Here is a 22,041-nt window from a genome sequence, read left to right on the forward strand (position 1 = left end):
CCAGCCTAAACCTTCCCTGGCAAAGCTTGAGGCCATTTGCTCTTGTTGTGTCCCTGTTCCCTCCCTCAAGCTTTGAGTTATTCCTGTAGAGGATACTGGTTTTGATTTTGTGTCCCCAAGCTGTTTTCCAGAGGTTTAAATGCCAACCTGCTGTCCTTTCAGTTTGTGACTTTTAAAGAGTAGCATGAAGCGAATTCTACTATTCTGTGACTTGGTTCTGTTGCTCTAAGAGATTTGTTAATTAAATTGCTGTAGAATTACTAGTTTGTCTTTTTTTTGGCAGAGATGAACGCAATGACATTTTAGCTGTGGCAGACTGGGGTCAGAAGCTTTCCTTTTACCACCTGAGTGGCAAGCAGGTATGCCTTAGAGAGTTTATTCAAGAGTCACAGGGTATTTTTGGTTCTATTTTGTCCTACAATCAAAATACTTGTATACAGGTGCTTTATTAATTTCATTAAACGTCTTCTGTTTTCCCAGCCTTTTATGAATCTATTTTTTTTTAACCATTCCTCCTTCAGCTCTTCTCACATAGCAGCTCAGCTGCTGTCTCACAGTTCTTCCATTAAAGCCCTTACAACTCTGCTGACTTGTGTGACATGGTTCCCTGGTTTGTAGAGAACATCTTTGTGGGTTTTTCCAGCTGGGTAAAGGGGTTTTGTGACTTGTTGTGTTCTGAGCAGAATGGTTTGGGACTGGAGGGATTCTTGGATGTATTTTAGAGCTATCTTTGGGAATCTTAATATAGCCAGTGGTTCTAGGTATTGAAAGTCCATGCATGGAGGAGATGAATGGTGTCAGCAATGGCACTTTTGTTTTCAGAAAAGATGAAATGATCCTTTTGTTAACGTTTTTTATTGGGGTTTTTTGGTTTATTTTCCCTTGTAGATTGGGAAGGACAGAGTGCTCAATTTTGACCCATGCTGCATCAGCTACTTTAGTAAAGGAGAGTATCTCTTGCTGGGAGGTTCAGACAGACAGGTTTCTCTCTTCACAAGGGATGGGGTACGTCTGGGCACTGTGGGAGAGCAGAGCAGCTGGGTGTGGACCTGCAAAGTTAAACCAGATTCCAACTATGTGGTGAGTAGGGAACGTTTTTCTAACATTTTCACAGGGAATTTGGTACTTAAAGATCATACATTCCCATCTTAGTTGCTTGGACATTCCTGCTGAGGCAGTAGAACTTCACCAGTGTCTAGGGAGGTCCTATAACTGCCACTGGAATTACATATATCCCACAAAAGTAAAACCTGAGCTGTAAGAAGGATCTAAGGAGCACAACACCTGCTCTCAAGTGGTAAGGTGTTTGCTGCATTTTGGTTAAAAAAGCGGAGGGAAAAATAATTAAAAATATCAGCTAATAACTTCTGGGCTTGACCAATTCTAATTCCACGATGGGAAGAAGATGCCTACAGGGCAACTGTCAGGCTAAAATGCTGCACTCTTGAGTCCTGTACAAGTGGGAAGAGAATTAAAACAAATTTAAAAGTGAACAAACACACCTCCTCTGTGTGTTTGTCTAATCAAATCTATCCAAAACCCCATCCAAATAAACCCAAGCCCCCCCCCCCCCCCCCCCAGCATGGTGGTCTCCATGGTCTGTGGTGACGTCAGTCCATTTTCAGTGCACTTGTGCCATGGTTAAATACAAGTCAGCTGTAGCTGGTGTTGGTCTATTCATTGTGCAAAAAAAGGGACATGGTCTTCATATAAACACCACACACTCTGTCAGGTCTCACCTGTTTGTACCAATTAACTGAAATCATTCCCTTATTGTGTTCAGGCAGTAGGGTGTCAGGATGGAACAATCTCCTTCTACCAGCTGATTTTCAGCACTGTCCACGGCCTCTATAAAGACCGCTACGCCTACAGGGACAACATGACCGATGTTATTGTCCAGCACCTCATCACAGAGCAAAAAGGTAATTCCACACTTGCAAGCAGGCCAAAGCTTCATGCAGCTTGTTTTAGTTAATATCCATCAGGACACTTGGAATATACGCTGCATGGACTTGACAGGCTGTTGTCACTTTGGCAGTCCAGCCGTGGAACACACTTGGGATGAGGAGAGGGCAAACTTGGAGCGTGCAAGTTCATCACTGACAAGTTCAATGAAAGATGTGGGCATTGGCAAAGAGACTGGGAGGGACAGGGGCCCTTAAAATAAGGTTCTAATCTCTGAAAATGAGATAAAAATACTATGTGTTATATTCAGCCTTTATTTTCCTTACTTGTAACCGTAAGCATTTGTGCTTATTTAGTTTCTCCATTTTTGCTGTCTTTTTATGGCAAGGATTCAAAATACTGCTCCAGAATGTGCTGTTCATAGAGGGTGGTAAATTGTGACACGGATGGTAGATTACGTAGATGCAGAGCAGCAAACGTATCTGAGCAGGAATGTGATTTGAATTTTAGAAGTGCTCTAGGGAGATTCAGTTTTAGTGTATTAGTTCTCTGATTTCTGTATGTTATTTTTGTGTCAGCTTATACTTTATCATTTTGGTGTTTTTTCTTTCTAGTTAGGATAAAAGGCAGAGAGCTTGTGAAGAAAATTGCAATCTACAAAAACAGATTAGCCATCCAGATGCCAGAGAAAATCCTGATTTATGAGTTGTACACGGATGACTCTGCAGATATGTACTATCGGGTGAAGGAAAAGATCATTAAGAAATTTGAATGTAACTTGCTGGTGGTGTGTTCAGATCACATTATTTTATGCCAGGTATGTGCCTTAAAAGCTAGAGTAGTGCTGGGGTGTGTTCAGTGTTCAAGGCAGCTGTCCCAGACAGTGGCTGGCAGGACATGAGTGTCCCGTGGGATCTGCTGCAGCACTTCCCAAGGCAGTCCTGCTGTGCCCTGCAGTGCTCACATGCTGCTGGGCAGCCACTGTGGCGTGGCTCAGGTGACTCTGGTTCAGTAAAGCAGGCTCCAGAGTGAATTTGATAAATTAGCACAGAATCCAGGGGTTCTTTTGGGTGGGAGAGAGCTACTAGAAGAAGATTGGGGGTGTTTGTTTTTGTTTGCTCATAGGATTGGAAAATCTTAAAGAATTCACCCATTAAATTGAGTATTTGACTTTATGATTTTTAAATGTAGAAGTAGACACACCTGCTAGTATAGGTATAAACATCACACATCAGACACAGATTTTTGTCTTCACCTCCAGGCTGTGTTTTATACCTTACTGTGTCCTTAGGAGAAGAGACTGCAGTGCCTCTCATTTAGTGGTGTTAAAGAACGAGAATGGCTGATGGAATCTCTTATTCGTTATATTAAAGTAATTGGAGGACCTCCAGGAAGAGAAGGCCTCTTAGTTGGTCTGAAGAATGGTCAGGTAACACATCAGCTCTGGTATGTGTCTTTCCACTGCAAACAAAATGTGTTCTGTGCTCTTGGAGACCTTAGGAGCAGCAGGCTCTTCTGCAACGTAGAATTTTATTTGACAGTCTCATCTTGGGATTAAAAATTAATTACTTCTGTCTTTCTCATTCTCTGACAATAAAATTCATAAATATATGTTTAACTGGGTCTGGAGGTCTGCGAGTTAGTATCAGCTGACAAAATTGAGTTGTTGGTGAAGAGAGCAGGTTTGCCTTTAGTGGGGGTTGGAGGTATGTACACTTTTCCTGGTGACCACTTGTGAGGGTGTGGCTGTGCTCCAGGTGTGGGGGCTGTCTGTTTCACACGCCAGGTGGCAGCTGAAGTGCCAAACTGGAGCCCAGAGGTACTGATAGCAAGGACACTGAGATCCTGTTTATGTCTTCTGTATGTAGTGTATTCCTGTATTAATGAAATTGTGTGACTAGTGGAGAGCCCAGGATGCATGGCATTGGATTTATCTGTATAGGCTTGCGACCTAGAGCGTGTTGTATCAGCCAGGCTGCTCAGGAGACAAACTGGAAGCATTTCCCTAGTTTTATAGCAGTTTGTCTCTGAAAAAGCTTGCAATTTCACACTTCAGACAGCACTGAGGTTTGCCGCGCTGTGCTGTTTCCAGTTCTGGGGACAGAGCAGTCTGAGTGAGTTTGTTTCCCAGATCCTGAAGATCTTTGTGGACAACGCGCTGGCGATCGTGCTGCTGAAGCAGGCCACGGCCGTGCGCTGCCTGGACATGAGCGCCTCGCGCAGCAAGCTGGCCGTGGTGGACGAGAACGACACCTGCCTGGTCTACGACATCCACACCAAGGAGCTCCTGTTCCAGGCGAGCATCAGCACTTGCTGGGGTTTCTAAATGGGGGAGCAGGAGGGCAGGAAGTGGTTTGGTGCACAGAGCATCCCAAAAGTGTTGCTGTGCAGAAATTCGCGTAACTCATTCAAGCTATTAATCGCATCTTGTAGAATTTAACTGTGATCTGTTTATCAAAACCACCCTCTCAGAGATGGGGGAGTAGGAATGAGAAGACGGGAAATCTATGTGAGCAACAGCTGAATAAAGAGCTCTTAGACATGTGACCTTTTCAGTTTAATTTAGAACTCTGCCCTGCTTCCCTCTGAAGCATTACAGTTAATGAGCATTTTAGTTTTATCATTAGTACGAACAGAATTAAAGCCTAAACATCTTTGTTCGTTGGGTATTCATAGGCTATAAAAGGAATCATGTTAATGCTCTCTTCATTGGCAGTTTAGCAGTCACTTATTAATGTTGATTAAATGTTTTCAGAACATACTGGATAGCAAGGATGGAGTGCTGCAAGACAGGGTCTGAAACTTCCTTTGTGTAATAGACTGAGAAATGATCAATTAAATGCACTAACTAGCAGTATATTATTATTATTGTGGAATTTGGGATTATGTTTACAGATTGATTCTAGAGATTGCTAGTAAATATACATAAAAGGCAAGACAATTATAGCTGAGAAGTAAAATGTAAAATACATCCCAATAAATCTGTTTAGGAATGTTTTAGACTTTAGGATATTGCAAATGTGAATAATCGGTGTGTGTGTGTACACACCAGGCTGTAATGGGTCAAACACTTCAGCTGAAGGAGGCATGTTTCTTAGCAAAGATGTGATTGCATCAGTTGTAATCCTGAGATGTTTCTCATTAGGAACCCAATGCAAATAGTGTGGCCTGGAATACCCAGTGTGAGGATATGCTTTGCTTTTCTGGAGGGGGTTACCTCAATATCAAAGCTAGCAACTTCCCTGTCCACCAGCAAAAACTGCAAGGCTTTGTTGTGGGTTACAATGGCTCCAAGATCTTCTGCCTTCATGTTTTCTCTATGTCAGCAGTTGAAGTTCCGCAGGTAATCCTTTAATCTCATTAAGTGTTGCTTTATATCTCATAAACATGAATGTTTAACAAGTGAAGAAGCTTTTCTGAGATTTACTTGTATTTCATTACTAAAATGATTGCAGTTCACACTTCCTTCGTTGTTATTTAAGTTATATTGTGTGATCTATTTTATTTTTGTTTCTTTGGCATTAATTAAGCTAACTTCCTTTTTGCTGTTGGTAATTGTCTCTGATTCTCCCTTTCTACTTGCAAATGCACATAATCTAATATAGCACAGGCCTTACCTCCTGGAGGATTTTTGCTGTGTTCTCTCTATATAACTTTTATCCATTGTAATTTCATTTTCCTTGAATACATAAAATACTGTTTTATTGTTGCTTCATCTAGACGCCTTTAGGCAATATTTAAACAGAATATCTTAGTCTGAATGTTTAGTACCTGTGTGGTCTTTATATTCAAAATTTAGGGATTGCCTTCCATAAAATGCTGATTTCTGTCATCATGGAAGTAAAAGAAAACAAAGCAAAAAAAGAAAGTAGAAGGATTGTGACTCTGTATATCCAAGAGTGTGCAGGACTTGCCTCTGAGAATCAATGAATAAAGCACAATGTCCTGTGCTTGTACTGACTGATGGACACCTGTGTTACAGACCCTCTGTCCCTTGAGGCCCTGGGCAGGCCCTTGGTGGGGCTCTGGCTTGTCCAGGGTGGTTGGCAGCCACAGGCAGGACACCGGGCCTTGAGCACTCCTGTCTGCCTTTGGCATGCTGTAGGCACCAAGGTGCCACAGAATTATTGTGCAGCATCTCAGAGGCAGCTTCTCCACAGCTGTGCTTTTGGAGAGAGGCAGTAGCAAAGGGCGTACAATGTTCAGATAAACTGGTAAAAGTAACACGGAAACAGACGCGCATCGTGCTGGGGTTGCAAAGCCAGGGTGAGGCAGTGGTGCTGCAGGGCTCCCTGTTCCCCCAGAGGGCTCTGTGGCTGCAGACCCACGTCTGTCTGTGTGTCACCCTGCAGCAGCTGGCAGCTCCCCACGGGGATTTCCTTTGGGGCAGGTCCTTGAAAGCCCCAGTGTGCTTTGTACCGAGTCACAGCCTGGGTAGCACAGCTTTGTCCTCGAGGCTGGGGCACGAGGGTTGCTTTGCTCCCCTGCCTGTGTGTCCGGGTGTGTCCAGGGACGTGCCACTCCTCCTGCTCTTGGCCCTTGAGAGCACACTGCCCCTCCTTTGCTCTGCTTCCACAGTACTAAAAAAGCTCAGTGTACATCATATTTAGCATGTTCAATGCCCAGAAGAATTCGCATCCTTAAATACTTCCTAATATTGCAGGGAACTGAAGATTTCAAAATGGATGAGTTTGGAATGTAATTAACCCAGCTTGTGTAAAGATAAGATAAAGATCACCCCAGAATGTTGTTCTGTCTGTGTACAAAATTGAGATGTTTATTCTCTGGGCAGCTTGTAATGGTTGTAATTAGAATATATTTTTTTTCCCAATATTTGTAGAAAATTTCACTAATATATCTCAGTATTATGCTTTCTGATACATGTTTTTTTCTATGACGATCCTCAGTCTGCACCCATGTATCAATATCTGGAACGAAAAATGTTTAAAGAAGCCTATCAAATTGCATGTTTAGGAGTCACTGATGCTGACTGGAGAGAGCTGGCCATGGAAGCCTTGGAAGGGCTGGAGTTTGAAACTGCTAAAAAGGTAAAGCATTTGTTTACTCGTTTAGCAGAAAGCTTGGGTTTGATATTTAATCTCTGTGTGTGTGTGTATGACTAAAATGCATGTTTTGTGGCTGGAATATGTGGTGTTCCTGGGTTACTGTCTTGCTTGTCTTTTATGTCTTGTTATAAACTCATGATTTTGAGATGAGGTTTTGAGCTGAAATCAAATGTACCTCTCTAGATAAATGCCATGTTCTAAATCAAGGTGTTTGACAGTAGGAAAATGGTTTCATCTGCGAAATACATTGATGGGTTTAGGGGAGCAGAACTGGGAAGCAGTGCCCACCGGGTGGCAGCAGAGGATGCTCACCTGCCTTTGGCCCCCGCCTTCCTTAGTGCTGCAAACCTGCCCTTGTCCCCCCAAACATTTAATACAACCTCCGTGCAAATGTAAAGATTTCCTGCTCTTTGGGATCTCCCATTAAGGCTGTGTGAAGGCAGTGGTGCTGGACAGTATCATTTCAGTCCTTTCCTCTGTGGTGTGCCTTGCTTTGGGGAGTGGTCTGTGAGTGGGCATAGACTGAAGAACTGAGTTTTCTCTGGCATAAAATACTTCCCTATTTTCTTTCACCATCTCTTCTCAAGTAAGAGAGAGCAAACTGAGTTCAATGTCATGAATATTGTATGAAAGACAAAACATTCTAAAAATACACTGAGAATGGTCTGAAGTGATAGACATCTTTTAATAACAGATTTTTTTTTAAAAAAAGGAAATTAAATGCTTTTTTTTTTTTTTCTTAAGTGGAGGCATCAGAATAATTCCAGTCTCATGGATGGCTTTATGCAAATAGATACTTTTGAAAAGAAGTTTTCAGTGCCTCCTTGGAATTTTTAAGTAGTGCCCTCTTAGAATTAGAGCGGATTAATTCAAACAAAAGCAGCTTCTTGACATTAAAGGCTCTTACAGTTCCTAGTTCAATCCGATGTAAGCAGAATATTCTGTGCCCTCTTCAGTTTGGTTGGAAGTCTTGAATGTGCAGCCCAAAGAGTTAAATTTCTGTTTTGTGATGCATGTCAGGAATAAGTGCTGAGCTGCTGCAACTTGCACGTGACTTTGCCACTTGAGACTTTGGGTTGCACATTTATCTCCATTTGCAAAGATATTACACTGTCTTAAAGTACTTTTATCTTATCGTCTTCTTACTTCCTTTCCTCTCTCTGAGCTCCTTTCATGCTGGATTTTTGGAATGGTTTAAAAACTAGGAGCATATGCAGCCGGCTTTGACAATACGATCTGTTATGTGCCCTTCCTTGTAACAGTTTCCTGAAATTTCCTTGTCTGTGTCACACCTCACGTCCAAACGGAGAAGCTATAAAATAGCCAGAATAAAAGCATGTAATATTTTAATTGACACTTTGTATTTCTTGGGGGACTGATAGGCGCAGCTCCGCTGCCTGCTGTGCCGAGCTGTTCCTGTTTAGCCTTGTCTCCTTTCTGTCACTACTCAGGGGCCACAGTCAGAGCCCTTCAGGTTTGGGACTACACAAACACAAACCTGGCACACTTCTGCCTGTCCTTTTTGCATGAGGACAGCTTGATTCATGCAGAATAATATTTGGTGTTTTCTGGGTTTTCAAGTTATTGCCTTTTACTCTTTTTTTAAAATTATTTTCAATAGGCATTTACCAGAGTTCGAGACCTTCGATATTTAGAACTGATCAGCAGCATAGAGGTAAGCCAGTGTTCAAGAAGGTGTATTTTCTTAAAGTTACTGCTGTACCAAATTCAGTACTTTCTGTTTTGGAAGGACTTTTGGTTGGATATTGCTTCTGACTGTTGGAGATGTGTTTGAAGTGAAAAATCCTGGTTCGTAGAGGTGACTCAAGTTCTAGTCATCAGATTGGAACTTTGTGGACCAAAATGTGGGTGTGGGATGGGAACTTCTGAAACTGTCTTCAGGAGAACTGGAAAAATGTTCAGTATTCAATTAATAATTGGTAGAATACTACTGTGCTGACGGAGCTTAGTATAGAATACTTCATAAACATGAGTTCATTAAGCCTTTCCCTACCCCCTGGAGGTAGGTAATTACTATTATCTCCTCCTTGCAGAGACAGACACAGGCCCAGAGAAGTGAAATGACAAACTTGGGGTCTCATGACAAGTCTGTGACAACTGGAAATAGAATTTGGGATTCCGTATTTCTATACTGTGCTCTAATCACTCCTTCCTATTCTTTTCACACTTCTTGATAGAATTTCACTCAACAATAACTGTCTGTCATGAGCACTTGAAAATACACTCATCGCCCTTGTCCTTCTGCAGAGATGGCAAGATAATGCTTAAAGATCTGTTTGGAGATGGCATAAAGGGAATTCCTCTTCCTTGTGTTAATTAGATTTACACCTTCTCTTAAAAGATACACTTCTTGTCTTCATGTCTGCAGAGCTGTCCTGCTGCTGTCAAAATGCCAGCTGGTTGCAGTGAACTTTTCTCTAACATAGGACAAAGGTCTAGCATTAAGAGCCCCTTATTTCAGTTGGTTTTCTTTTCTTTTTCTTTTCAAGGGTATAGGTAGGTGAGAGTCTTTTCTCACCAGTAATAACCTTTCTTTTCCACATATGCTTCTCCAGATCTTCATTTATTGAAGATATTCTGGATTTGTCATGTCATATTCTGTTAAGAAAGAATCCCCCTAAAAATAGGCATAAACTTACTTTCACACATCTTGAAAATGCTCCTTTTACAGTGAGTTCTACATCCCCACTTGCTTTCGCCTGCAGTGGATTGGATTCCTTTTAAGGCTTGTAGGGTGTAATTAAACACACATGTTCCATTAATGCCATGGTTTTCTCTCAGTAATGACACTTTTTCCCAATTGATCACAGACAAACATGGTTGCCATCTCTATCTGGCAAGATTCTGTGGAGTCTTCAAAAAAGGGTGTAACAAGTACTCTGATTATTCATTTAACCAAGGTTTTGAAGGAAACTTTGAACACCAGCTCAGTGTCAGCCCAGTCAGTCAGCGTGGCCAGGGAGTGATGGCTGAGACCCTCTGGCAGCAGAGGATTGAATGTGGATGCTGGTGGAATGCTTTTCCCCTTGCATGCAGTTTTCTTTTAATTCAGCTCACAGCTCTGTGTTTCCTACGATGTGGGCTAACTGCAACAATAATTTTATCCCAGGCAGGGTAGTGGTGTGTGTCCAATACACAGGATAAGGCACACACATGGAAACACACACACACACACACACACACACACACACACACACACGTGTGCAAACCTGTCTGGGTCCCTCAGAGCCAGGGTCCTGCTGCAGTTTGATTCATGTGCAGGGTTTCTCCATGGCTCTGCACACACATGGGAGGTTACTGCGTGGCTCTGCAACAATGCTGTCCTCAGGGTCCCTTCCCAGGCCAGAACAGAACAAGCAGTTCTGGTTTCCAGGAGAGCATGTACAGGTGCTCTGGAAGTGACTGGTGCTGACCCAAATCTGTGAGCTCTTGCTTGTGGGGACAGTGGAGGTGTCACTGGTTTGTATTCAGAGGCAGGCTAACATACATCCTGAATCTACTTACTGCTGGCAGTTATCCTCCTGTTTGTCATCCCACCTGCACATATATTGTTAATGTAGCCAAATTATATGCTGGTGAGATTGTAGGGAGAAAATGAGGAGCCCACCAGATGCCTTTTTTAAAATAGACTGGCATAATGATAGCATGTGTTCATTTTCCTGTGTGAAATCAAGAGAAGTGACTTTTCATCACTTTGGTTTGTATAGTGACATTTAATTTTGCTCTTCATAATTTTAATTAAGGAGGGATTTAATCCTTTAATTGTAAATTCACCAGAAATGTAGGAGAGGCATAATTATGCTATCCCATTACAGGTTTTTAATTATTAGCAGTTAAAATCTAAGCCTGAAAATGTAATTCCTCAAAGGCTATTTCTCGCCTAGGTGCTGATCATCTAGAATATTTTCTACATCTCTCTTCAGTTTTTTTGTTTTTCCAGGATCGGAAAAAGCACGGAGAGAACAACCAGGAGCTGTTCCTGGCAGATGTTTATGCCTACCAGGGAAAATTCCACGAGGCAGCGAGGCTGTACAAGAGGAGCGGCCACGAGAGCCTGGCCCTGGAGATGTACTCGGACCTGCGCATGTTCGAGCACGCAAAGGTAGGACTGGCACCTGGGCTTCAAATGCAGGAATTCTGATGTGCCTCTCACTGTTCCAGTGTTGATCCTACAAAGGAGCTGTGGGCTTTGAATTCTGATTTCATTTTATCAGGTATTTGTTTGGAGATCTTTTGGCTTATAAGGGGAAAAGTGTTTCTGGCCTGGGTGTAATGGTGGCATTTTCCTTCAGAGTCTGCTACCAAGGCAGCAGATTGTGTTTTGTAGAGTCTCAAATATGGCTGTGGAAATTCAGGGCTTTTCAGTGAATTCTTTTAGTGGACCTTGTGATTACATAGTAATTTTCTTTCTTTCAAAATGAAAAAGTTTGGTTTTATGGCTCTTTTTGCATTATCTCATTTGAGAGTCCCTTATTGTTTGTTTGTCCTCCAAAGATAACAAGGTAGTACCCACGTTATCATGAAAATAAATGGGTAGGAGTAAGTCAGATCTATATCGATGCATTTTAAAAACTGCATAATATGCTAACCTAGAATATTTTTGTTTACTACAGAATTTCTTCCAAAGATTCAGTGTCTTGGCTTTTTTTAAAACTCTGTTCCATGTAGGAATAAATTGAATATAATTCTGAAAAGTGATGTTTTTATATGGTGATAAGGAGCATTACTTGGCTTTTAAGTCTTCTGTGGTGTTTTCTTATCGAAAACACCGAGAATGCATGCACTGTTTAGTCTCATTCATCACTCATCAGAGCCCTATTCTGCCCAATCCAGGACAAAGAATTCACCATGACATGCACAGAAACTCTCTAGCAGAGATTCCCAAGCCATGCTGCAGAGATCTTTTTCTTCCAAGAGCTCAACAGAAACATTTGGGGGCTTTGCTGATGTAAGCCTGACTTCCGCTATTTTTGGCTGATGAGTCTTTGTTAGCTTCAGTGTTTTGGCTCCTCTTGAACATAAATGTAATTCATACAGGAAAATGTTCCCATAAGTCTTTGTAAGAATCTTTTAATTCTTGGCTGCAGTCATGTCTAAATTTAACCAGTAGAGAGCAAGAGGTCTCATGTCTCCTATGCTTCGGAGTGATTCCATGCTGAGAAATTTAAGGTACTTCATAAGGCAGCTTCTTGTGCAGGGAGTGCACAGGACATGGAAGAGCATGTAAACCCCCCTTGTTTTCAAGTTATTTATCTAAGGAAAAATACATGGGGGAGGGGTGTGTTTTTGTGGTGCTGTTTTCACTGATGCTGCCAGAATTATTCAAAGGGACCCACAGAACCTGCTTTCTTGTGCATGACTTTGATGAGGTCTGGACAGAGGGTCCAGACTGGAGGCAGAGGTTGGGAGTCCTTTGATATCTGGTCGCAGGCTCTTTATCACAGCACCAGATCACTGATTACTGGCAACTCACAAAAAACCTTTTATACTGTGGGAAGCTGAGCTTAGCTTTTGATTTTGGGCTTATTTTGGTGACCTAAGCTGGAAAAGTCGTGCCAAAAAGATTGACTTCACTCTGGAGTGCAGTTCTCCATATTCAGAGGCTGTTGGGATCCCTGTTAGCTGCTCCTGGAGCAGGGCTGTGCTGCAGGAGCAGGCCTGGGGCTCAGTTGGAGCTGGCACAGATGGGGTGCGCCTCTGCCTGTAGCAGGGAGCTCCTGAATTGCAGTGCTGAAGCAGACCTGGTGTACAGCTTTTGCCTATTTGTTGCTTTGGTTCTGTTTTTTTAAACCTCAGTCAGAATTTGCTAGAAACATAGAGGATATACAGTTTTCCACTCTTTTCCCACCTGTAATTTCTCCTCTGTTCTGATTTTCTTTTGATAGAAGCTGTTTAATGGACAGTAGCCTGTTCTGTTAACAGTCAAAATTGCCCTTAATCGATCTTCTGGTGTTGAAAAGGGGGTTTATATTTTTTTCCTGGCACATGATGTCAACAGATGTGAACCATATGGTGCCAGAGCTTTAGTACGGGCAGAAGAAGCTGAACTAACTATTAGACATATTTCCAAAATGGTTGTCAACACAGGGTCCAGGCTTGGTGTTTGCATTCCTTCCACAAGTCCAAGCAGTGCTTCAGAGCACTCTCACTTTTGGGCAGCTGTGGTTCTGGTATTATAAAAGAACTTAATGGATATGTTTTTTAAAATACTTGTTTCCTGCAAAGACACTTGATAATTATTTCAGCCTTCATTTGATTTGTGATGCCAGTGTGTGATAGAGTGGATGTGCTGCTGTTGGCTGAGCGTGGGCTGGGACTGGGTTGTCATTGTGAAGGAATCCCTACCTGCTTGGCTTGCAAGAGAAGATCTAAAACTTGGAATTATCTATTAGAGTTTTTAGATTAGTACCATTTTGTTTTGGAAAGGCTTGTTCCTGACAAGCTTGCAGAAATTGTAACTCGTATCCACTGAACCAGGCTTGGCAGAGAGCAGGAGGGGACATTAGGGTTGCCTCTGAGCACCTGCACTGTCCTTCTCTGGGCCTGGCCACAATCTTCTGCTTTCTTTTTAATTGAAAACTCTATAAATGTGAGACTTGCCATTGTTTCCTCCCAGACATGGGGCCTTGATGATGAGCTGCTGAAGGCTGGCTCAGTGCACGTTGCTCTCCATGGAATATTTCTGTCCTTGGGAGGCATCATGGTTTTCATTACAAAAATCTTTATCTATTTTAGAGTTTAGACTGTAATGATGTTTGTGACCAGAAGAAAATGCAGACTTCTGTATTGCACTGTTGCAGGAATTTCTGGGATCTGGAGATCCCAAAGACACAAAGATGCTGATAAAAAAGCAAGCAGACTGGGCCAAGGATATCAATGAACCAAAGGCAGCAGTGGAGATGTACCTCTCTGCTGGAGAGCACATGAAGGCCATCGAGATCAGCGGGAGCCACGGCTGGGTGGATATGTAGGTTTTTGTCTCCTCAGAGATAACCCATAATAAAAGCTTGAATGAGATATTATGAATTCCCCGTAATTTTAAAATAAGACCAAATGTATTTAATATGTGCCTTTATATACGGTTGAGTATCTGAAACACACCTATGATTTAAAATGTTTTAAAAGTTGCGTATGTTTAGAGGGCAGCGCCATAAATATATTACAAAAACTAATGCATTACAGCAATTAAGAGTATGCGTAGGTTTATCTACAATATGAGATTGTCTAAAACAGTCTGAATGCCTTCAGAGTGATCATCACAGCAGTAACTGTACCAGGTAGTCCAGTGCTGCTGTTGTCAGCTGTTTAGAATAATCATCTAGGGGGTAGAGAAGTCACCTGGAGCACAGAGTCCTTAGAAATTCTGTGGCCATTCCTGTCTCTGGTCATTTCTCATCAAAGTAGGTGGCACTTTGTGTCATTTGCTGAGCTGCCTTGCGATCGTGGCCAGGCCCTTCAGGCTGGCCTTGCCTCTGTTTTGCTGTGGCACAGGGGCTGCTGTTTATTCAGGAGCCTATTGCTCAGGTCAGGGTTGGGCAGTGTGTGCCACGGAGTCATGCAGGACGTGCTCCCTCCTTCATCTGCAGAGTCTGAGATACAGAGCTGAATGTCTGAGCAAAGAGGGAAGGAAGGGCTTTGAGTCTGCAAAAGGAAAAAGCTATTTGGAATGTTTACTGAAACTGCTTAAACAGTGTTGCATGGTAGTACTATTAGGATGTTTATTAAATGTTAACTGATTGAAGGTGAAGTTATGACAATAATTAAAAGGCAAAGCACCAAGGCAAACATCTGGCTTCTTTCTTCTGAGCCTAGGTTAATCGAAATTGCTCGAAAACTGGATAAAGCTGAGCGTGAGCCTTTGGCTAAATGTGCCTTCTATTTTAAGCAACTTGATAACCCTGGCTATGCTGCAGAAACCTTCATGAAGGTTGGTGACCTGAAAGCATTGGTCCAGCTCCACGTGGAGACTCATCGCTGGGAAGAAGTGAGTGTGCCCTTGATCTGTGTTTTGAAAACCACTGCTTCTTTTTGTCACTGGTTGCAACTAAAAAGGGAAGCAAATGTCTGGCTCCCCCAGCATTGTCATGAGGGACGAAGGCTTCTGCAGAAGGATTCAGAGTATTTCAGTTAATTGTATATGCCAGCATGCGTTTGGTGGTGGTGTGGTCTTCTGAAACTGAATCTAAACTGCATTTATAGTGTTACTTCAATTTCTTTAGAAAATGCATTCAGTAAAAATACAAATATTTTTTGTCTCTTGCTGGGAAATCTACTAAATTTCCCAGATAATCACTTTCAAGTCTTTCTGTTTCAATAGTCAATCTGTTATTATGCTAAGCTTCTTTTCTTTTGTTGTTGATTGCTTTTTATTTTAAAACACATAAGTTTCATGCTGGAGAAAATATAGATTACACTCTCTATTCTGTGTTTATGTTTCATTGTGAATTTTCTTAGAGCTGAAGGATTGATCCCATGGAATATTTTAAAACCTTTAACTGTTTAAACCGTGCAATATTCTAAGAATGAGCTTTTTATTTATGTCAGGCATTTGCTCTGAGTGAAAAGCATCCTGAATTCAAAGATGAAGTCTATGTCCCTTATGCTCAGTGGCTGGCAGAGAGTGATCGATTTGAGGAAGCCCAGAAAGGTGAGAATGTCACTGACAGATCCATATTTACTCCATAGTGGACTCTGCCCAGGCGAATTTCTTATCAGTGGTATTCAAAACCAAATATAACCCATCTTTTCATACTGGTTTTAAAGTAACTGGAAATCTCCCTATTTTATAGGAAAATGTGATGAATCTATCAGAAATTGTGGCATCTAAATATAAGTCCAGATTTTCTATCTTGTTGTATATCTGAGTGTGGACATAAGAGGTATTTGGCATATAATCCTAACCGTTGTAAGATTTTTACCCCACAAAAAATCAAAATATGGCAGCTCTATTATAAACCTGAGTGAAAAACGTATTTTTTCCTTCTATTTAGACAATATTGGACTTGCACAAGTCAAGTTTTCCCGTTCCTTTAAGGTTTTTGCGGGGTTTGTTTGGCTTATAAGATTACATTTGAACGGAACTGTAAACTTTCCATCCTGTGGAAAGCCTTCAAAATTCAGTCCACAAGCTGCTGGAGAGACAAGGAGCTGTTGAAGTGAGCTGTGTGTGCAGTGCCTCGGCTCAGGTGCAGCTCCATTGGCAGGTGCCCCTGCTGTTCCTGAGCCAGCCTGGATCCCAGCCTGGCCCTGCTTGGCTTAAAGGGCCGGGCAGGGCCCGGGCTGGGTCTGCTCTGCCTCTGCCCAGGACGAGTTTGTGTGTTTTGGCACCAAGCCTTGAGCAGCTGCTTGAGGGGAGGGTTGTTTCTGCACTCTCTGAATGCAGGTCAGAGCCCCATGTGCTCCACAAAGCTCTGTGCTGTGGAGCTCTGCAAGTGTAGGTGCCCGGAGCTGGAGGAGCTGGAGGTCCTCATGGGACTGTTCTGGTCTCAGAACAGAATGTGAGGTCTGGTTCAAGCTGAGCTGCCTTCACTCAGGGGGCAGCAGTGCTGTGGGGCTGGGTTTTTTGGGCTTGGTTCCCCCTCAGCCCTGTTCCTTTATATGGAGGTTGCATTGGCCAAATGCAGCTTGCCAAGTGGGAATTCAGGGTGTTACTTGGTGCATCAGAAAAGGAGATGCTGTTAGTAAATGACAGGAGGGTGTAGTAGCTGTACTCTTTTAAAGTATTCAGCACAATACTTTAAAAAGTATTCATACACACCAGAGCACTGGATTCAAACAATTTATTGTAGTTTTGAGTGAAGTTGGGATTTGCAGTATTTGGAGATCACTGTTGTTTGTACAGAGATCCTAATCATCACAGCATCTTCTCTTTTCTATTTAAAAAACCCCAGTAACCCATATTATACATACTCCTTGAGCTCAAGAGTTGCTGAGACAGTGCAAAAGCTTCAAAATACCTGCAGGTTCTTCTCACGTTCCATTAGTGTCACTGCATTCAAGGAGGAAAATAGCAGTGTATAATCCCTTTTATCGTGCCCTGGACAGAGTGTTTGCTATGGGCTGAATAGAGTGCTCTCAGTTCAAAACCATTAGTTTCCGTTAATTGATGTAATCGCGCAGTGAGCCCCTCTCTGTTTTGCTGGGCAGCGTTTCACAAGGCCGGCAGGCAGGGGGAGGCCGTGCGGGTGCTGGAGCAGCTCACGCACAACGCCGTGCTCGAGAGCCGCTTCAACGACGCAGCCTATTATTACTGGATGCTTTCCATGCAGTGCTTGGACATTGCCCAAGGTGAGTCACCCAGAGGAAGTGTGTGTTTGTTACCTTGTTGTGCGCGCAGACAAACAGCTCTGCATTGTGATAGCGGCGCTGCAGCTGCTTCTCCGCTGGGTGGTTTGATTTGGGTTTTTTAATGCTGTGCACATCTTGGGCTTGTGCTATTTTTGTAGTCCCCTGTTTTTCCCATGTGCTGATTTAAAACAAATAAACAAACCAGCGACATCAGCAGGCATAAGGCTCCTTCTGAAGTCTGGCTGGGATGAAAATCCTGCCTCCTGGGACCATGTATCCTCCTTCACCCTCCCACCACACCCATTGCCTGGAGGGTTAAAGTGCGGGTAAATAAAAGATGTTGGAGAGTAAATTACCTCAATTGAAAGGGAGGGAGGTTGAAAATTGTTTCTGCCAACAGGTAAAACTGATTGTTTGCTAGCTGTCATCTTGTCTCCAAACTGCATGTCACTGGGAGAGAGGTGTCAATAGGTGTAGTTTAGTGATAATGCAGAGGGTTGGGAATACTGCCTTTTGTCTGGTGCCTTTGGTTTTAGTTCAGCTGATCTGTCACCCCTCAGATGTTTGAGATATATGTCTTTTCCAAATGGCTTAGTAGTGTATTTTGTATTTGTGAAAGTTTTCAAAACTAATTGCATTTGTGAGCTCTGGCATTCTGGAAGAGGTTTCTAAGGATGCACACCTGCTGCTTTCTGTCTGTAGCTCATCTGTAGCCTCTGGCTGTGTTAAACCATTGCCTCACCTGTTCTGTGTTTTGCCGTGCTTGTTTCAGGCCAGAAGTTTGCTCAGAAGAATAGCAACTTTGTGAGTGTATGGTCTGCATGGGTAGATGGGGCATACTTGACCTGGTACTTATCTCCTCTGGCAGTGCTGTGCTAAAATGATAACAGGTTGTTTTCTCCGAGCTGAGTTCATAGACTTCTCTTTGAGACTGACACCAATGCCTTTGCCTCCCACAGAGAATGAAGGACAGCAGACTGAAATGTTGCAGAAGTTTCATCACTTCCAGCATTTGGCAGAAGTTTACCATGTCTATCACTTTATCCAAAGATACACTGTAAGATACTCACTTTAGAATTGTGTATTTATGCTTCCTGACCTTTTTTCCTTAGGGTGTCCAAAAATAACTAGGACTTTTCAGGCAATTAAATATTGAATGTACATCAGTGATACTGTATAGTAACTTTATTTATTTATTTAACTTTATTTTATTTTATTATACAGTCTTCAGCTGTCCTGTACAAGAGCTTGCTCCTCTCTTTACAGCTGCAGGTTGGGCAGGGCTGTGCCGATGCCTGACCTCCCTCCTGCCCATGGCACTTTCTGCTGGTTGCCTTGGTTTGGTCCCATGGTACCTGAGCCTCTGCTCCTGCACAGGCCAGAGTCAGTTTTTCCCTTAGTCACTGGAAAACAGGGTTGAACAGAAGGCACGTTAGCCCAGGGATTTCCACAGGGTGCTGCCTGTGCCTCTGATGTGCAGTCACGAGTGAGGAGCTCCTACTAATTCCAGCAATTAGAGTCATGCTGCCATCACCCTTGGTGCAAATACCTGTTGTAGAACATTTGAGAGCCCTTGCTCTGTGCCCTTGCCCAAAAGAAGACTGCTGTGGAGTCTTTGCTGTCAGGCTACTTTAGATCTCACAGCGCTAGAGACTCTGCACTGTGGCTGTGCAGACTGCCCTCATTTTTAAATAATCTGTTAAAGGTTCTGTCTTAGCTACACTGATCTCTCTGTCTCTCTTTTCTGTGTGTATTAGGCATGAGCTTTGGTGATAAAGATATGCAAAATCCACTTGTTATGTTCTGTCAACACCTCTTTTCCCAACGGATGAAAGAAACACCGTACTAGAGATGCCTTGTGCTATGTTGCTTACTGATGTAAGTTGATGGTTTTCCAGCTTAGAAATGTGTCTTATGTTTTTCGTACCACAGGAGGAACCTTTCAGCTTCCACTTGCCTGAAACACTCTTCAATATTTCCAGGTTTCTGCTTCACAGCTTAACAAAGGAGACTCCTTTGGGGATCTCAAAAGTGTATCCTTCCAATATAGTACAAAACCTAGAAGTTATCATGTGATACATGAAAGGAATAACTGCTGTTGGTCCAAGGCAGGCACTCCTGCAGGGAATCTTTGGTGTCACCTCTTGGTTATCGTTAATGGGAACTGACTTCTGTCCCTCAGGAATAATCAGCATCTTCAGACTGTTGTGTGCTGAGCTGCACTAGTTTGTTATTTGTTATAATTTTGAAAACCTGTGCAAATCAACTAATGTCAAACTCTGTTAGGCCACCTTGAGCACCTGCCCCTCTGGTGTGTCACCTGTGTCAGAAGAGCAAGTTCTAGGACATCAGTCAGTGCAAAAAGGTGTTGGCTCTGAAGCCTGACAGTGTTGTTACAAGGAGACTGAGCTGAGGCAGAAGCAGGGAAACCCAGGAGGTGTTGCTTCCTGTGAGGCTGGTGTGGGCACATGCTCTGTCAGGCCAACATCTGCATGGCCTTGTTAGTGCTAGTGAACCTCTGGGAGTGCTTCTTAAAGGGGCTCTGTGAGCCCAGTGAAATTCACCTTTCTGTAAGAGATAGCCACAAGGCCACTGGATGCCATAGGGAGGTCTTGTCTTGTTTCACTTCATTTCTGGCTTTGGATGGGATACCAGCTTTCCTTTTCATAACTTCCCTGCTTAGAAATGTAGAATCTTTCATGAAGTTTTTGATAACAGGCCTTGTGGTCAGTAGGTGTAAACAGCAGTTCACTCTGGTGGGAGGGAAGGACAACACTTGGTTGCTAACATGGGGCACACTCTTTCAAACCACATCAGGTGTATTTACTCAGTGTCAGTGGCTTACTTACGCTGTAAAAAATGTTAGGATTTTAGGTTTTTTCTGACTGGGGGAAAATACATGCACCTCAAAATTACTGAAATATTCTAAATGGAGCCATAGCTGTGTTTATGTAGCATCATTTCCTTACCTTGCTAATAATTGCCCACAGATATTTTGATAGTCCTTTCACACATGTTTGTAAATGAAGTTCTGTAAATAGATTTCTCTGGTTAAAACCTGTTTGAAGTCCCGGTGTTGGATATGCTTCATTGCCAAACTTCTGTGATTAGACAGAGTATTGCATTTTTTCATAAATGCTGTATGTATTTTTATTCCTTAATTAAATTATAGCAATACATTATTGGCCCTGGCAAAGCAGAGTAAAGCTCTTGGTGCATATAAATTGGCTCGTCATGCCTATGACAAGCTGCAGGGACTGCAGATCCCAGACAGGTTCCAGAAATCTGTTGAGCTGGGCAGCCTGACAATCCGATCCAAGCCATTCCATGACAGTGAAGTAAGCTGTAATGTGTTTCATGTTAATCATTAATATGTGGCCTAATCCTAGAATATGAGTTCCTGTGTGCACAAAACAGTCTGAAATATATTATGCATGGCTCTGTGATATAATTGTATTTCTGCTGGAAACACAGTCCTTTTGTTATCTTCGAGTCAGACTTCCTTCTGCTCCTGAGAGCAAATTAAAATCAGCCCTCTCTTTGTGGGCAGCTTCCATCCTCCCTCTCCTCTCTTGCAGTCACCTTCCTCACTGCCTATTAATTCTTCCAAGCCCTTTTCTCCCCAGTTCACATGCTATTGTTCCACAGTCTTTGTCTCTCTCTCCAGCTGGAGGTCACTTTCATTTGTCCCACTCCTAACACTCTTCCCCTCCTCCCTCCATCCCTTCAGTGACCTTCCTTCCGTAAATCTTATTTTAACACCTTTTCTTCTTTCACTGAAGTCTGGCTTTCTGCAGTGTTCTATAAAGCCATGTCTCAGGGAGTACTCACTAAAAATAAATTGCATTGTGCCAGTGAACATACACCTGGCCTCCTGAAATAAGAGAAACACACTCTTTAAGAGCTGCTTAAAATAACTCTGCTCTTGAAAAGAGATGAATTAATTGGAGAACCTAAATTTGACCAAATCTTAGAGCAAAAAACTTTGTTTCAGTAAACTTCTCTTCAGCTTCTTTTGGCCCTGTGTATTTGATGCAGAATTGTGCTTCTGTTACTGCAAAGGCAAGGTGAAAATTTAATTGTTAAAGTGGTGAAGGCAGCTATTTTTAATGGGAAAACTTGCTGTTTGTTAAAAAGGGAAAGCATTTTCAGATGTTGCAGGGTCTGATTTCACAGCAGTGCTTCTCCAGACTGGCGCTGGTGCTGTGTCGGTGTTGTCAGCCGAAGGGGCCCATATTTAATTGAAAACAAAGAGCTGAGGATGTGCCGGTCCGTGGTTACCATGCTCTCAATCTGTCTTTGCAGGAGCTCGTGCCCCTGTGTTACAGGTGCTCCACCAACAACCCCTTGCTGAACAACCTGGGGAACGTGTGCATTAACTGCAGGCAGCCTTTCGTCTTCTCGGCCTCCTCCTACGGTGCGTTGGGACGCTGCGTTTGCTCGTGCTTGGCAAGTAGATAAATGTTAACAGAGTAGGTCAGTGCCCAATTCCTGCTTTCTGCAGTGCTGTTTGGCCAAACAAATGTTCCTTTACTGTTGCTAAATTTGTCTAAGTGGGGGTTGTTGGCTCTCACTGCAGAGCAGCAGCACAGCATTGTTGCATTGCCAGATACTGAAATGCATCTGGTGTTCTGTGAAGGTGAGCACAACCCTTTCAGAAGTGTGGGGGGTTTGGTTTGCTGCAATTTTATTTTATTAAACTTGTTTCATGAGAGAAGGTGGGCAGAACACCAGTGACATGAAGGAGCACAGTATCTGCAAT

At 42.8% G+C, this 22,041-nt stretch overlaps 1 protein-coding gene across 3 annotated transcripts in view; it reads left to right on the forward strand.

Annotated features, from left to right (window-relative positions):
- The window catches only part of IFT122 (intraflagellar transport 122), a 30,114-nt gene that overhangs the window by 5,136 nt on the left and 2,937 nt on the right, over window positions 1–22,041 (forward strand). For all 3 annotated transcript variants that reach the window (XM_058812663.1, XM_058812664.1, XM_058812666.1), the window contains 18 exons: window positions 284–359; window positions 889–1,080; window positions 1,784–1,922; window positions 2,520–2,722; window positions 3,197–3,334; window positions 4,037–4,201; window positions 5,051–5,248; window positions 6,813–6,953; window positions 8,593–8,646; window positions 10,933–11,094; window positions 13,793–13,959; window positions 14,805–14,976; window positions 15,537–15,639; window positions 17,139–17,279; window positions 18,239–18,336; window positions 19,212–19,312; window positions 20,452–20,617; window positions 21,585–21,696. In XM_058812663.1, the coding sequence (XP_058668646.1) occupies window positions 284–359; window positions 889–1,080; window positions 1,784–1,922; window positions 2,520–2,722; window positions 3,197–3,334; window positions 4,037–4,201; window positions 5,051–5,248; window positions 6,813–6,953; window positions 8,593–8,646; window positions 10,933–11,094; window positions 13,793–13,959; window positions 14,805–14,976; window positions 15,537–15,639; window positions 17,139–17,279; window positions 18,239–18,336; window positions 19,212–19,312; window positions 20,452–20,617; window positions 21,585–21,696 (2,528 nt within the window). The remainder of the gene's footprint in view (window positions 1–283; window positions 360–888; window positions 1,081–1,783; window positions 1,923–2,519; window positions 2,723–3,196; window positions 3,335–4,036; window positions 4,202–5,050; window positions 5,249–6,812; window positions 6,954–8,592; window positions 8,647–10,932; window positions 11,095–13,792; window positions 13,960–14,804; window positions 14,977–15,536; window positions 15,640–17,138; window positions 17,280–18,238; window positions 18,337–19,211; window positions 19,313–20,451; window positions 20,618–21,584; window positions 21,697–22,041) is intronic.

This window comes from Ammospiza caudacuta, chromosome 12 (assembly GCF_027887145.1).
Source record: "Ammospiza caudacuta isolate bAmmCau1 chromosome 12, bAmmCau1.pri, whole genome shotgun sequence".
Taxonomy (NCBI): Eukaryota; Metazoa; Chordata; class Aves; order Passeriformes; family Passerellidae; genus Ammospiza; species Ammospiza caudacuta.